The sequence below is a fragment of the Equus quagga genome, chromosome 3 (assembly GCF_021613505.1).
Source record: "Equus quagga isolate Etosha38 chromosome 3, UCLA_HA_Equagga_1.0, whole genome shotgun sequence".
Taxonomy (NCBI): Eukaryota; Metazoa; Chordata; class Mammalia; order Perissodactyla; family Equidae; genus Equus; species Equus quagga.
Window position 1 is genome coordinate 53,816,261 of NC_060269.1, and position 15,698 is coordinate 53,831,958.

General features: G+C 36.4%; 1 protein-coding gene across 9 annotated transcripts in view; it reads right to left on the bottom strand.

The window, feature by feature from the left end:
- Positions 1-15,698, bottom strand: part of LOC124237488 (probable ATP-dependent RNA helicase DDX60-like) — a 116,730-nt gene that overhangs the window by 43,560 nt on the left and 57,472 nt on the right. For all 9 annotated transcript variants that reach the window (XM_046657166.1, XM_046657164.1, XM_046657167.1 and 6 more), the window contains 6 exons: positions 13,715-13,839; positions 10,733-10,897; positions 8,625-8,772; positions 7,060-7,212; positions 4,634-4,738; positions 1,153-1,353 (listed from right to left, as the gene is read on the bottom strand). In XM_046657166.1, the coding sequence (XP_046513122.1) occupies positions 1,153-1,353; positions 4,634-4,738; positions 7,060-7,212; positions 8,625-8,772; positions 10,733-10,897; positions 13,715-13,839 (897 nt within the window). The remainder of the gene's footprint in view (positions 1-1,152; positions 1,354-4,633; positions 4,739-7,059; positions 7,213-8,624; positions 8,773-10,732; positions 10,898-13,714; positions 13,840-15,698) is intronic.

Sequence of the window (15,698 nt, forward strand, 5' to 3'; positions counted from 1 at the left end):
AGCGACAAAAGCTCTATGAGGGATAGGAAAAGTAGTAGGAGATGATGTCAAAGAGATAATAGCGGGCTCATTATTTAAAAAGCAAACATCCATTCATGTTTAGGTAGAAAAGACTCAAAGAAAATCTATCAAAATAATGATGCAGTTTTCTTTGCATTGTGGAAATAGGTATGGGTGATTTTTTTCTTCTTTCAAGTTTTCTATGTTTTCCAAATATTTTTTAATAAACTTGGGTGATTTTATATTAAAAATATAATTTTTATTTTAATAACAGCAATACCATTGTCCTTGTTCTTGTCTATGTTTTGGAAGAGTGAGATGTTTTGAAAGTAGAATCAATCTTTCATTTCAGTTATACTTTTTAAAATGATTTTTTAAATATAGAAATTTCTTATTAATCCAAAGAACTAATTAATTAAATGGCAAATGCTGACAACATAACAGGATCTAAGATATATGTAAATCCATTATGCCGTCAAATATATATAGACAATCACTACCCAAGTTCTGTTACTGGTTCTAACTTACACTTAATCTCCTTTAAAAAGGAAAAAATAAAAAACATTTAGAAAGGATGGAGAAATCAATACATTGTTTGCCCATTCTTCTCCTTAAAGAAAACTAAAGAACAAGAAAAAAACTGAAAACATGAGAACCAAGGCTAACATTTATGTCTTTACTATGAACCCAGCTTGACGCTAAAAAGTCATTGACTTACACTAGTTCATTTAATTCTTACTACATTCTAAAGCTGCCATGATTATTCCCATTTTACAGTTCACAATTCTGAGGTTTAGAGAATGTAAGTGACTTTCCTGAAGTTAAACAGTCGGTAAATGATTGAACCAGAGATCTATTCTAGACCTTGATAAGTCTACAGCCAGTACCTAACCACTATACTATATTGTTTATCACACACTAAAACAACCCTGAGTAATTCTTAATGCCCTAAATACTGTTTTTGGTGGTGAAACAAAATAAAATAACTTTATTTTTCCTGCCCCAATACAATATAATACTCAGGAAAATACAAATCATTAAAAGATTAATGAAAATGAAGAGTTATTGTTCCAGACTTGTAAAAGAACAGCAGGCCTGACCACAGCCAGGCCAGTAATGACAGTTCAGCTCAGACAGGGTCAAGTATGGTACCTTGGCCTTGGCATCCTCTGGGTCACCTCCCTTGGAAGCCAGCAGCATGAGTCTCAGGACCAGGGTTATGCTGAGAGGGAACTGTCCTCTCAGTTCAGGAACATTGGATGTGATGAGTCTTTTTATTTTGGGCATTGGAATATCAAAGAAATATACATCTCCCAGCAGGTCTTGACCTCGTCTTCCAGCACGTCCAGACATCTGGAAACAGAGGAGAATCACAGTGTAAAACTTCCCTAAATAATTTCCTATGTACTTAAAAAGATTTATGACAACATTTGTCATCCTGGATCGGCTAAAGACAACATTATAAAATGGCTTCTTAGAAGAAGCGTGTTCACACTAGGAAGGAAAATGAGATAAATCTAAAATACACTCAGTGGTTAGGATGTAAAGGACCCTACTGAGGACAGCTAACAATTATTGAGTGCTTGCTATGTGCCAGGCATGGTTCTGAGTGCTGTATACTTTTCAGTTATTCCTCATAACAAGTTCATGAGATACAAATTATTATTATCACCATTTCTCAGATGAAGAAACTGATGTCCCGAGAGGTTAACATTCCCAATATTGTACAGCTGAAAAATAGTAAAGCAAGGATTTAAGCTTAGGGAATCTAGGACCAGACCACACTCTGTTAATCATTACCCACACTGCCTCAGATATACCGTGAGGATCCAGGGCAGAGGAATTTGAAGCAAGACTTGAACCAGGCCACCAGAGGGGTGGCACAACAGTCCCAGCAAGAGACAGACAGGGCAACAGGTTGGTCTGAATATAGGCAGAACCAAGGCAACACTGATGTGGCAGGGAAAGGAAATAAAGAGACTGTGACAGCAATAAGGCCATTCTGATAACTAAAGCAACCCCAGGCTTTTGCCAAGAATGAGACTTTTGGAGACCTTGGGAGGTGGCAAATGCGTTTTTGTTTGTGGGAGGGAAGTGAATCATTAGGGCCCAGAGGGCAGACTGTGGAAGGCAGCCTACTCAATGGCTCCCAATGATCCCAACGATCACATCCTCCTGTATTCACAACCTTGTATAATCCCCTCTCCTTGAATGTTCAAGAAAAGCAGTTTCTTACAGGGAGAGCAAAAGTAACAAGTATTCCTCAGACAATAAAGTCCTGTGGGAACTTGAGTGACAAGAGGAAGACGCATAGGAGAGGATCCTGGCACATATTAGACACATCATAAATGCCATTTGAATGAATTAATTAATTAATTAAAAAAGAAAACAGAAAGACCCAAAGGAGAAAATGGCATGCTAAGCATAAAATCTACAAAAATATTTTCAATTAATACAGTAAAATGTATTATTTGTTTTAAAAGGCTGTTAAAAAATACATACTTGAATCTGTGTTACCTGCTACACTAGGAAAAAAAGCACATTCCCATGGAACTCCATTCCTCTACAAAAGAAAGTGCAAAAGATTGAGCCCACAGGGAAGAAGATGCACAGCCCCTAAGCAGACACTCAAAGAGATCTAGAGAAAGAACAAGATTCGGACACAACCGAACAAAGTGACTGGAGTCAGCTCCTTGGCAACCAGCTTTGGACAAGATGCGGCAAGGAAGGTGGAGTCTCAGATATTCCCTTTGGTCTGTGTGTGTGACTGGATCATCTATTGGCACACATGTTTCTAAATAATAACACACTTGTAGAGTGAGACCATAAATCCACAGGTGGGTGTTCTTTCTTTCAAGCTTCCCTTTAAATATATAATACAGTGAATGTTTACTCCAAATTGAAAGACTTGTCAAAATATCGACATGAAACCAAAATATTGACTCAGCTAAAACTAAGACTGAAGATGTAGGATCATGATGAAATTGAACTGTGTTTGAAGAATTTTTGGTATAATTAATGTTGTGTTCTCAAATGCAAGCAACAGAACTAACACTTTCTGGTTATCATTATATGGCACATTCTTAGAGACAAACTATAAAAGATTTATAAACGTGATCAAAGTTTTCTGATTTAACTCATTTGCCCAGAGTCAACCCGATATTTGGGAAGACTAGATGGTGTGTAAATTCAAGGCCTGAGTTCCCAAAAAGGTCTGCCACTTGACTCTCTAGGAACAAACAAAACCCACTAAAGAAGAAAGGCATTTTCTGTTCTCTAAGAGATAATACCAAGTCATCAGAGTAGGATAACAAAACAATTTCATTCATATAAGGGCCGCAGTAAATAAACAACATTGGATTTCTTCCAGGAAAGAGATGTGGGTAAAGATGAGGAAAAAGGGGTCTTGAATTCTAAAGGAAACAAGAGTCCCTTAAGAGAAACTTCACTTACTGCTCAGAAACAGCAAGATTTGAAAATTTCAGCCCAGGGGCTGGTCTTACTGTTTTTCAGCTCAAAAACTACATGTCGAAAGGTCATCTTGTTCTCACCTGCTTGAGAAAAGGGCAACACGGCTTTTAAAGCTTCAACAGCAATATCCTAAAAGGTCATGAAATGGGGGTGAACTCCTTTTCTCTGTAAAATCACAATCTCCACATTCTAATCTGGGAGAGTTTTATGATTTATAAGAGAAAAATATTAAGAATAAGAAAATATTTAAAATTTACATTTTGAGACTTGGTAAGTATCTTTTTTTTTTTTTTTGCAGTGAGTGGAAAGAGGTAGTTTTTCTCTCTCTTCTGACTTGCAATATAGGATATCACACTTCTGTGTCATAAGGGAGATGAGAAGATACTCAAGTGCATCATCGCTGTCCACTTGTCTCTGTATGTCTGTCACCTGGCCTTCCCCTTTTATTTTTCTTTCTCTCACCCTCACTCTTGTTTTTCTTTCATTTACCTCTCTTTCCTCCCTTGCCTTATAATACAGAACATAGTTTTATTCTTGACATTTTTTTGAGGAAGATTAGCCCTGAGCTAACTGCTGCCAATCCTCCTCTTTTTGCTGAGGAAGACTGGCCCTGATAACATCCATGCCCATCTTCCTCTACTTTATATGTGGGATGCCTACCACAGCATGGCTTTTGCCAAGCTGTGCCATGTCCGCACCTGGGATCCAAACCGGCAGGCCCCGGGCAGCTGAGAAGTGGAATGTGCAAACTTAACCACTGTGCCACCTAGAAATTGATGATACCAAGTGCCACACACAGAAAAAGATGAATTGAAGGAAACAGATGATGCAAGAAATTTCAGAACATTTTACATACTCCCAGAAAAACAAAATAAAGGGGCGCTATGAAGGATCAAGAATCAGAACAGCTTTATATTTCTCAAGAAAAAGACTAAAAACTACACTAAGACTATTAAATCATTTAACACTAATTGTGAGAAAATAAGGAAGTAGATAAATCGAACGGCACGAAGCAATAAGATAGGAGACAACTGTGTTCAAAATCACTGTGTCACACAGAAAGTGGAAGGAAGGACATGAACTACAGCCTGTAAGCAGATAAAAACGCCACACGGTTCATCACAGCACACTCATCTTTCAGCAGTTGGAGTAAGAGAATTACCTGTCTATAATTTAAAGCATCCAGGTAGACTGAGTCTTGTGCAAGCACAACAGATTTACACGGCATGTGGATTCCTAGGGCAAGTGTTCCAGTAGCTGTCACTACCTACAGAAAGAATAAAAGAGTTCATTCAAAATGGAGCACATCTATAAGGACACAAGATATATTTCCTGCTCCACTCACTGAAAAGCTCCTTGAACTTTAACTAAACCGCATGTTATTAATGCTATGTACTAGCCACATTGTTCTTATTACTAGTCCCTGAATATACAAAGCACACCGCTGCTTCAGGCTCTAATTGTTGCTGTTTGCTCTGCCTAAAATGGCTTCCTTCAAATCTTCATTTACAGGGTTCTTTACGATCTCTGCAAAAATATCAAAACGGACTTCCTAGACCACCATTTCTAAAATAACCATGTTTACTTGCTCCTCCTAGACCTTAAGTATCATGTGTATCTAGTAGACGCACAATAAATAGGCATTCGATAAATGCATGAAGGAATGAAACACCAGCATACAACTTTCCTTAAGGCAGGGTAATAATACATTTCCTTACACACTCTGGACAATCATCCTACCCTATCCTCACCCTTCGTTTATGGAGGTTTTATCTATTTAGTGTCAAAAGTTCATTAAAAAAATGGAACTGAAATCAAAAAATCACTTAAGCAGAAATTAGTAAAAGTTTATTGTGCACATACCAAAAAGACAGTGTGCAAACCGGGAGCACTCAAACCAAAACGTGGAAGGAAGCCCAGAAAGCAGCTTATTTACTGTGAAGGCAGAGAGTATTCATTCTTCACAGTGATTGGTTACAATGTTAGAATTTTCTTAAATGAAAGGTAATTGGTCAGTGGTTACCTCACATCAAGTTTGCGTAACTATTTGTCTCACTTATGATTCTCAGAGGCATAAGCAAGAAGGTATCCAGATCAAGTTAACCTTGCTTGTCTTGCAAAATAAGTTAAGTTTTGCTTGTACAACTAACTGGTTTCAAGTTTGGTCTCTATTTGTGTTTGATTTTGACAACAGATAACTGATCTAAGCAATTGAAGCATAATTCAGTTACATTTTTTTCCCTTATTTACTTTCCTAACATCCTATGTACCCACCCATCTATTTAATGCAGGGTACATACAATTGTCCTCTCTTCCTCTCAAATACATTGATATTAATTTATGCCATAGTTATTTTAATTATTTAATGATATAGAGAAAACAAAAATACTTTCTAATTGCTATTTATAAACCCATCTAAATTCAACCCGTTATTTGTTCACAAAGTTCATCAATAAGAAAAAAAGATGGAAAGACTCAAATCACTAAAATTTAGCATTTAACTATAATGAGTACCATTTTTAAAGTTGTTCTGTGTAGCAAAGCTATCACTATTTCCAGAATAACACTTTTATAATAGTCAGGCTATTCATTCATTCATTAACTTTTATTGAGCAACTACTATGTTACAAGTTCTACAATACTGGGTGTGATGAATAAAATAGGTGAGATCCTTGCCCTCAATTAATAATCTTTATATAAACTCTTCTCTCTGGTTCTTGTCTTTAAAATGACCAATAAATTGTATATTTATATATTTTGTATAAACTGTATCTTGCATACATGCACACACACATACACACTAAAAGGAAAACTGAGCAGAGCTGTTCATGATATTTCTTTGTTTCACAGCCTTTATTTATGATATCCTATATTCCTTACTATTCTTTCTACACAACCCTTCACATACTGACACACATGTGCACAAGTGCATGCAGCCAATAAAGCTGGTGCCTGTTTTTACAAATCACTCAAAAAGAAAATTAACTGAGTAATCATATAAACATTCGTGGTGAAGTTATGGAGACCATCCCCACCTAAAACCAGAATGTTGCATCCTTCTGAGGCACATGAATACCGTGATAAACCCTTCCGCAAAAAGTATCTCAAACTGTCTTTTTGGTATGTGCACAAGTGTTTGATTATGAGCCAGCTATGGATTCCTTACCCTTTCCAAGTTCATTTAGAGATACCACAGCTATAAGCTTTGTATAGACTGTGTTAGTATAGGAAAAGCTTTTTCCAATTCCTGGAAAAGAGATGTCCTCCTCTTAGCCGACCTGAGGTTTATGACATTAAAAACAGGTCTGACCAAAAGTATGTCTTAGGCAGTATGTGTTTAAAGAAAGCAAAGGATTTCTTCCAGATTACCACAGCTATAATATTTCATTATAGGTATCATCTTTTAGTCTATAAATAATTTTAAATTCCCCTAATAAATGGACTAGATGGAGAAGCTATCGAGTGAGGTGTAATAAAATGATGCTTTGTTTAGATGAGATAAACAGTTGGTATAATGTTTCATATTTCACTGATATTCAACATCTTGTATGCATAGCTTTATTTTTTCAATGTAAAAAAATCACCTACCGTGATAAACCCTTCCGCAAAAAGTATCTCAACAAACTCTCTTTCCTTAAAATACATGAAATCGTGATGATAGCCAATACCCCTTTGTGCTAAAGCCTTCAGTTCTTTGCCTTTTCTCATTAATTGCACGCGTTTAAACACCACCTCCAAAGTCTAAAACAAGAAAGAACAATGGATAATGTATTTTATTTAATTTTAATCACAGGATATCAGAATCACAGGATACCACAAAGTGAGGCTGAATCACAGAATCACAGAATCATAAAGTGAGGCTGCTTTTTGACACCGACCCTACATGAGTATAGGTTATATTTTATGACACTGGAAGCAATCTTCCCATTTTTTCAACAGACTGTCTCGGAGAAGAGATCATCATAAACCGAAGGGAGAAGGGTGCTGTTTGTAAATAAGATGCCCCGGACAGGTTGAGTGTATGATCTGCTGTTGCCAGAAAGAGGGAGATGAATTCTCTACTGGACACTTTGGAGCCCTCTGCAGGCAGAGAGAGGCTTCTCCAAGAAGGCAGAGTGGTTCCCTACCCTCAATGATCGGAGAATTCTTATTTCCCACTGTGAATCACTCACAACTTATATCCAAAGCTTTAAAAAATATCCATACCCTGACAATCCCACTTCTAGGAATTTACCATGAGGAGAAAATCCAGCTGTCAGCCAAAATGTCCAAGGGACAGACTGCTTATAAGAACAAGAAAAAATAATGAAAATAACCTATGCAGCCAAGGGTCAGAAGATTGGTTGAAGAAATTATAGTTATCCATATCCACACACCATAGAGCTATCAAAATAATGATGTAGCTCTATTGTTGTTAATAAGAAATAAATAGCTAAGTGAGGAAAGCAGATTAAAGACTAATTTATATAATATGATCTTATCTTATTAATAAATAAATATATGAAATGTCTAATTTGGGTGTAGGCATTTTTATAAGTCTCCACAGGAAAAAAATCTCGGACATGACTATCTCTGAGTTCTGACATTTTTTTATTTTTGTCATTTTGTATTTTCAGCCATTTCTGCAATGAATATAAATAACTTACATAATAAAAAAAATTGTTTAAATGCCATACCATATTTGGGTATTTCAATATCTGTTTAATGGAATGTCTTGGATGTCAGATAGAAGTCTCTGAGATCGGGACATTCTGTAGATATTATTCAAAATGTATTGTACCACACATACCCAAATATGACTAACATTAAAATACAGCATGTGGGACTGAATTCTAGAATCAGGCCAGGTAGTAATCCCGGATAGTAGAGGGAAATAAAAGAAGAGGTGGACACTTTCACAGGCAAACTACTCAGCAAGAAGAAATCACCTATAGAAATTTAACACATCAAATGCGGACAGTCATTGCAAACCAAGCAAAATAACACACGGAAATAATAATATTTCAAAGATATTGCACAAACACCACATTTCTAACAGGGATTTTACTTAGTGTCCAAAGATGATAGATTAAATGATCACCATGATAAAAAAAAAATCATGACTGACAAAGTATCATCATTCTCTGGCATCCTGAGCCAGTTTCCATGCTGACCTCAGTGTGCAGCGCATTGACATCAGCATACGAGCACTCCTCAGGGATTTTCAGAAACTCCTTCAAATTGTTGAGGATATTAACATATTCAGCTCCATATGTTAGTTTTAGTTTCAACTTCCTGGACTCTTCCTTGTCTTTTCCAAAGCTAGTATTTTAAAAAATAAAGTTTTAAGTAAAGAAAGTTCATATTCAGCTACCACAAGAAGCTTAAGACTTCCCAGATGACCCTCCATCACCCAGATACTGAGTCTTATATGAAATGCTCCCAATCCTGATTTAGTCTCCTTTCTCACATGCACTTCCATGTTTGTCCTAGAAGTCATGGGCTCTCATCAGCAAAATGCCCTATATCCTCTTCCTTTTCTCTGCATGACCTTTTCTCCCTCTTCCTATAACAGAAGTCTCATTCTTCTCAGAAGAACTGCTGTTCCTACAGCTCTCCACGGGAAAAGCAAGAGGAAAGCATGGCACAGTCAAGAACAAGTTGGCACATTTCTTTGGCTCCACTGACCCCTGGCACTTTAAATCTCCACACTGGGACCAGAGACCCTCCTTGACTGGGCCTAAAAGGGAAACTGATTATAGCCCAAATGCCCTTTATTTTCATAGTCCATGTTGTTCATTACACATCCAACTTGAAATGTTGTTCCCAGTCCTGAAAAAGGTCTGACTAAAGAGAATCAGTAACTGTGAAGGCCTATAGCTCCAACACCTCTCTCTGAGGTCCCTTCCCTTCCCATGGGCCTGGGAAAATCTGCACAACAAACAGAAAGAAGACACAATCAGTGGTGGGATCAAGAGAGAGCCTGTTCTAGTCTTTGAAAAATATCCAAAATTAGGGAAGCTGTGGAAGCTGTTTCAATATCGAGGGAAGATTCAGTCATTCTTTCAACAAGTATTTATGAAGCAATGTGCCAGGCAATCTGCTAGCACTGGGGATACAAAAAGGAAAATGCACAGTTTTTGTAGGGGAACTGACAATCTAGGGAAAGGAAAGATATACGGACAACTGAAATACAGTGCTATAATTGCTCTAATGATTCAAACTGGAATGGGAATAAAAGAAAAAGAGCAATAAATCTACCCTGAGAAATCATTGTAAATTTCAGAGAAGATAGATTTTGAAGTGGAAAAAAAAATGTGTACAAGGTATACAGGTCAACAGAAAGGAAGGCCCTTCAGGTACAGATTCAGGTGATGGGAGCACATCATGAGTGGAGATCTGGACAAGACTGAGTCTTAGCAGAGAGGGGTAACAGGAAATGACACCACAAATGGAGGCTGGGACCAAGTCATGAAGAGCCTTGTGTACATTACTGAGCCTACACTTTATCAACTTTACTAGGCAACTAAGAGAGAGAGAGACGTTGTGCGTGGGGTACTTTGGTTAAATTTGCCCATTAGAACGATCACATCAGCAACTGCATGTCAGTTACATGGGAGGGGGTGAACCTGGAACAGGAAATCACATGGGAAGGTCTCTACAAGGGCCCAGAGAAGAGATGCCAAAGGCCTAACTGGGGCAGAGTAAGGGAATAAAGACGGAGAGGAAGGCATGGAGAGAAGAAACATTTGGTCCATAGAACAGTCAGACAATGTCAGTCAATGTCTTAATTAGACATTGGGAACAAGGAAGAGTAATCACCACAGTGAGGTGCTACCTCAGCACAAAATTGGTATAGTAATTCATTCTATAGGCCTTTCTTTGCTCACCCACTGTGATACTACATCAGGGAAACCTCCACATTGTGACCTGAGGGGACAAATGTAGGCTATGGTCAAGTTGGCTGAGGCTCTCCTAAGAGACATTGTTCACACGTGTGGAAAAGATGAAAAGTTTTGAGAGTTGAAATGACATACTGTCAGGTCAGATAATCTAGCTAGGCTTGCAGGCTCTGGTCCTACCCCTCCTGATTCCTAAATGAACCCTATCTATACACAACTAAGAGGCACCAACCCATCCACCCCTCCAGATTTACTCTATTTGCAAACAAAGTGAACCAGTAACAAGAACCCCTTGGTGGCCCAGTCTGCATATGTTTCTGACAGTGTCTTATGAAGTACTTCAAGCCCTTATTGGCCAATTTATTTAAGTAAATACTTACGTTTTCTTTAGTCTTTTCACTTTATTTTCAGCTTTGGTAAGTTTTTTATTTATATCATGGGCATAGCTATGACATTGGTCAGTCTGGCTACAGCTTTTTCTCTCTGGGTTCTCCAAAAAAGCGCACACGCTTTTAGCTCTTTCTTCCACATCAACACTCTTAAAACTTGAAACAAGAAGAATGCCTTTAAAAGACTATTTTTCCATTTAGATCATATTTCCATGTACCACTATCATAAGTAGCTCATTGGGGAAATGTTTTGGCTGAATGTACCTAATGCCCAGTACCATTGTATTCACTCTAAGTTGGGTCCACCCAAGGAATTTTTTCAACATTACTTGTGAGGCCATGGACTTACTACCAGCTTCATAATGCAGGCTTTGAAAAGGAATGTTGTTTCGCTGATCAAGATTAAATAGGTGTCCTGGAGAAATAAAGACTAGTAAAATTCTATGTCAACTATATCTCAATTAAAAAGAAGACTAGGAAAATCACAGTCTAATGTATGTGATAAGAAGATGTGATATATAAACAAGGCAAAAATAATAATAGCAGAAAATTACAAAGTGCTTACCAAGTTCCAGGCACTGTTCCATGTGGCTTAAATATATGAACTCATTTAATCCCCACTATGACCTTATAAGAAAGCTACTATTATTATCTCTGTTTTGCAGATGAGGAAACAGATTCCAAAGGAAATTTTAAAACTTATCCAAGATCACATAGCCTAATAAATGGTAGATTTTGGATTAGAACCCAGGCAACCCAATTCCAGAGGCCATGTTTTATTATCACAATGCTAAATTTGCCTCCCTGTTCATAGTAATACAAGTTAACATGCAATATGCGTAAATTACTGGTTACAAATGATATCTTACATGATGGCATTAAATGGTTTCATCTACTGCTTTAAAGCAAACAAATCAACCAACCAAGGTCACCTAGAAATACCTTCCCTTCTTCAATCCCTCTGATAATGTTTGTCCAAATCCAGTGTAAAACAAGGTCTTGTAGTTACACCTGAACCAATCACATTTTCAACTATTGAGTTGTGTTTTATAAATAGTATCTCATTTAATTCTCACCTCAATCTAATGAATTAGTTATTACTATCTCCATTGTTCAAATGATGCTCAAAGACAGTAAGGAATTTTCCAGAAGTCACATAGCTAATGGAGGGAAGAGCTGGGATTTAAGCTGAGGTCTAAGAGAGCGTGCTCTTAAGCACTCTCTACATGGGCATTAGACACTAAACACACACCTTGCCAGCACCATGTATTTCTTCTAGAGTCCAGATTAGGGAAGTGTTTCAGGAGGTCATCAGGAAGACATGATGGCCAGTTTGACATGAGAGCTGGACCTGAGCAATTGGATGCTCCCACCCCCTCCCCTGTCTTTGGAATATGTACTCAGCTTGCCTTCCCCACTTCCAGAAGTTGCGCCAACAATACAGCCTTGAGGTAGTAATGTGGTGATGAGACTATCTGGACTGTGTACGTGAGTAAAGCCAGTTAAGGACACCTGTTTATGTGAGTGAACCCAGCAAAAGCCTCTATATAAACTTTTAAGATTTGATGGGCAGGTATGGAAATCTATTCGTCTTGTGGCCATCCAAGACAAGCCTCATACATAAGTTCCCTTACTTATTAAACCTTCGGCCTACCAATCTGGAGTGCTCTGCCTTTTTCTTCAGTCTTTCCTTGCCCAGCTGGTATAGGGGTCAGTTTCAGATTAAACCTGGAAGCTTCGAAGAGGTTGTGCAGGAAGCTGGCTGGCTAACTTGAGCCTAAACCAATCATCACACAGAGTTCTCAATGCCCCAGTTGATGAGACTTAGGATTTCTTTAGTATATTTTACTGAAAGTTTCATTGCAACTTGCCAAAATCCCATTACCAGATATTGAAAATATTTAAGTATTTTATAAAACGATTTATTTTAAAATTTTAAATTTGTATGAGTACATAAGTAACAAAGCCAGTTCCTATTTAGATTCCTATCTCGAAGTTACACCTACAGCTCTGCCGGAGATACAAGAATACATTTGTTTCTAACTAAAATTGAGAGCCACACTAGAAAGCAATCTAGGTAAATATTGTCATGTGTTGGCAGAATACCTCATTTATTAACTTTGGCCCAATCACAAAGAGGAAGGAGAAATTTTCTTGCAATTCCCCAAATTTGTGTCCTCAGCCATACTTTTTATTTCTACCATCATCTGGTTTTAGTTAACTACCACCAACATGGACATTGAGATATATAACACATATGTGGCTTTAGTGCTATCATTTAAGATAGCCACATGTATATGCGTTTGTGTATTTGTCTATGCATATAATTTATTACCATTGGATCAAGGTGCTGGGAATTTATTTTACACAAAGCTTTCACAGTTAAAATAATTAAAAGTTATCTTGATTAAATAATTTATTCTGCTCTAATGCCAAAGTTGTTACCAGAGCTGATCCAGGGTACAAAGTATAATCCACTTGATAAATTCCACTTCAGTTCTCTTTATCAAAGTTAGACACTTAATATCTATTCAAGCTCTTTGTCTTATAGCACATAGTATTCAGATATGCTTCCTGGTTTTAGTTTTCCTAACTATAAATTAAAAGCCAAACATACCAATAAATTGTGAGCCCTTTATATGCTTTACATCTGTACATGAATATGCAATTTGATTGCTAAAGGAGCATTTCTAAAGGTGCAAATTCAAGTTATGGTTGTTTTTTTATAGGAAACTAACAAAGCTAAAAAGGTCAAAATAATCGGGAGTCAAGGAATTAAAAGGGCGATAAGCACAAATAATTTCACAAGGATTTCTTTAAAAATAAAATCTACCCATGCTGGTTTTGTAAAGATATTCGCCAAAACAGTAAAAGTTTGCTCACTTCTACTCACTTTCTATGAATGAGATTAGTTCAAAATAGAATAAAATAAAAAATTCTCACACTCCCAAAAATTAAGCTTCAATAACTTACCAAAAAAATATCGCAGGCAACTTATCCGTTTGTCTTAACTTTTCAACAAGAAGGGGAAACATTTTTACCATATCGTCTGAACTTGACACCAAATTAGGGCTAAGCTTCTTCAGTACTCTTTTGGCCTAGAGTCGCAAATAAAAAATGATTTTTAAAAAATAATTTGCTTAAATAGGACAAAAAATGGAATTATTTAATTGGTTGAACTTTGAAGTATTCCTCAGAGAAAATTTTTTGTGAGTTTTTAAAAATATTTCTTTTAAAATGTATTCTCAAGTTATGTTAAAAAGTCAACAGAGTAATAGATAAGTCAGTCTAAATGAATATTTTTCAAAATGTAGACTGGAATAGATACACGATATTCTGAAGGTACTACAAATGAGTCAAGAGGATAAAGATTATTCAGCAAGTGTTGCTGCTTCACCTGTTGGAGAGAGTGACTGAAGTTCTCACCTTTTATTAGAGAGTAAAATAGCTTCCAAATATATTAAAGAGCATAGAAAATCAATGATAAAATAGCCAGAAGAAAACGTAAGAGAGTATTCATGACTTATCTGGATAGGAGCAGGTTTTTCAAACTTAAAGTAATAGAGAAGCCACCTGAGAAAAGTTCAATATATTGCACTCTATAAAAATTAGAAACTTCCTCATGTGGCAAAAGAAGAAAATCAAAATGTAGAAAGTCATCAAAAACCTTGAAAAAATATATAGATGAGGAAAAAATTTTTATGCAATATGACACAAAATCATTCTTTATACACAAAAAAACTTGAAAAAAAATCACATTTTTTTTAAAAAAAGAAGGAACAGCCCATTGATAGTATCATAAATAATGGTCCAATGAAACAGACTCTTTCATAAATCACCCATTGCTGAGATTTTTTTCTTTATAATTTTCTGTGTTTTGTAATTTTTCAACAGGCAAAATGAAAAACTTTTAAAATAAAAAAGAATTTTTAAACTACATTAAGCAGTAGCTTGTAATAATATAGAGAGATGCTTACATTATAACACTTAACTGAAAATTCAGGATATGAGTTACAAAAGGGACTGGACAGAAGTGCAACAAATTGTTTACCTCAGAGCGACGAAATTGCAGGTGGTAATTTTTATTCTACTCCTCCAAATTTTACAATTTTCTATAAAGAGCATCTACTATGTTTTTAATAAGAAAAGAAATAAACATGATTTTACATCAAAAAAATTAACACTAAATTCCTTTACATAGTCTACAATAGAAAATCTTTGGTAAAACAAATAATAATGTGCTATCATGAATACATTTTCTTAATACAGTCGATTTTCCTTTTTAGGCATCATTTGGGAGGGGTGGAAGGCGGGCAGGACTTTGGTTTCCAGTTTGTTCCTGGTTAACAGTTAATGGAATATAATATTATTTGCCAAAAACATAGGCTAAAATACCTGCTGTAGTAGTATTTCCTGACATCAATACCATCTTTAACTTTATTTCTTTTATCACTGCAGTGAAAAGGGCAAATAAACATGGCACATAGTCAGTAGACAAGAATCAAAAGTCCACCAATCTTAATGCTCAAGGATAACTCCTTCTCAGAGTAGCCACTTCAGAGTTTGTCATCTGCCAATTTGCCTGAGCCTCTTTCAAATATATTTATATTTCCTCCTCTATCGTCATTTACATGAGTTTCAGACATTGGTTATCTTTATTTATAATTTCTTTTTATTTGTCCAAAACATATTTAGGGTAGCTCCCCTACTAACTCGCAATCATCTCAACTATTATTATTCTGGAGCCAGTCCTTTTTCTGTGAAAGCAACATCAACAATATTGATTTCTATATTAACTGGTTCTCCGTTTTTAGTTATCATAACAATCTGAAGGAGTCAAAAGGCTATTGCACATGTCATAGTGGGCACTGGGCTAAGAGATGAAACCACTACCCTCCCTTTTTTTTCTACCTTAGACTCACTGAGTAACATGTTTAAGTGAAATTTCTAAAATGAA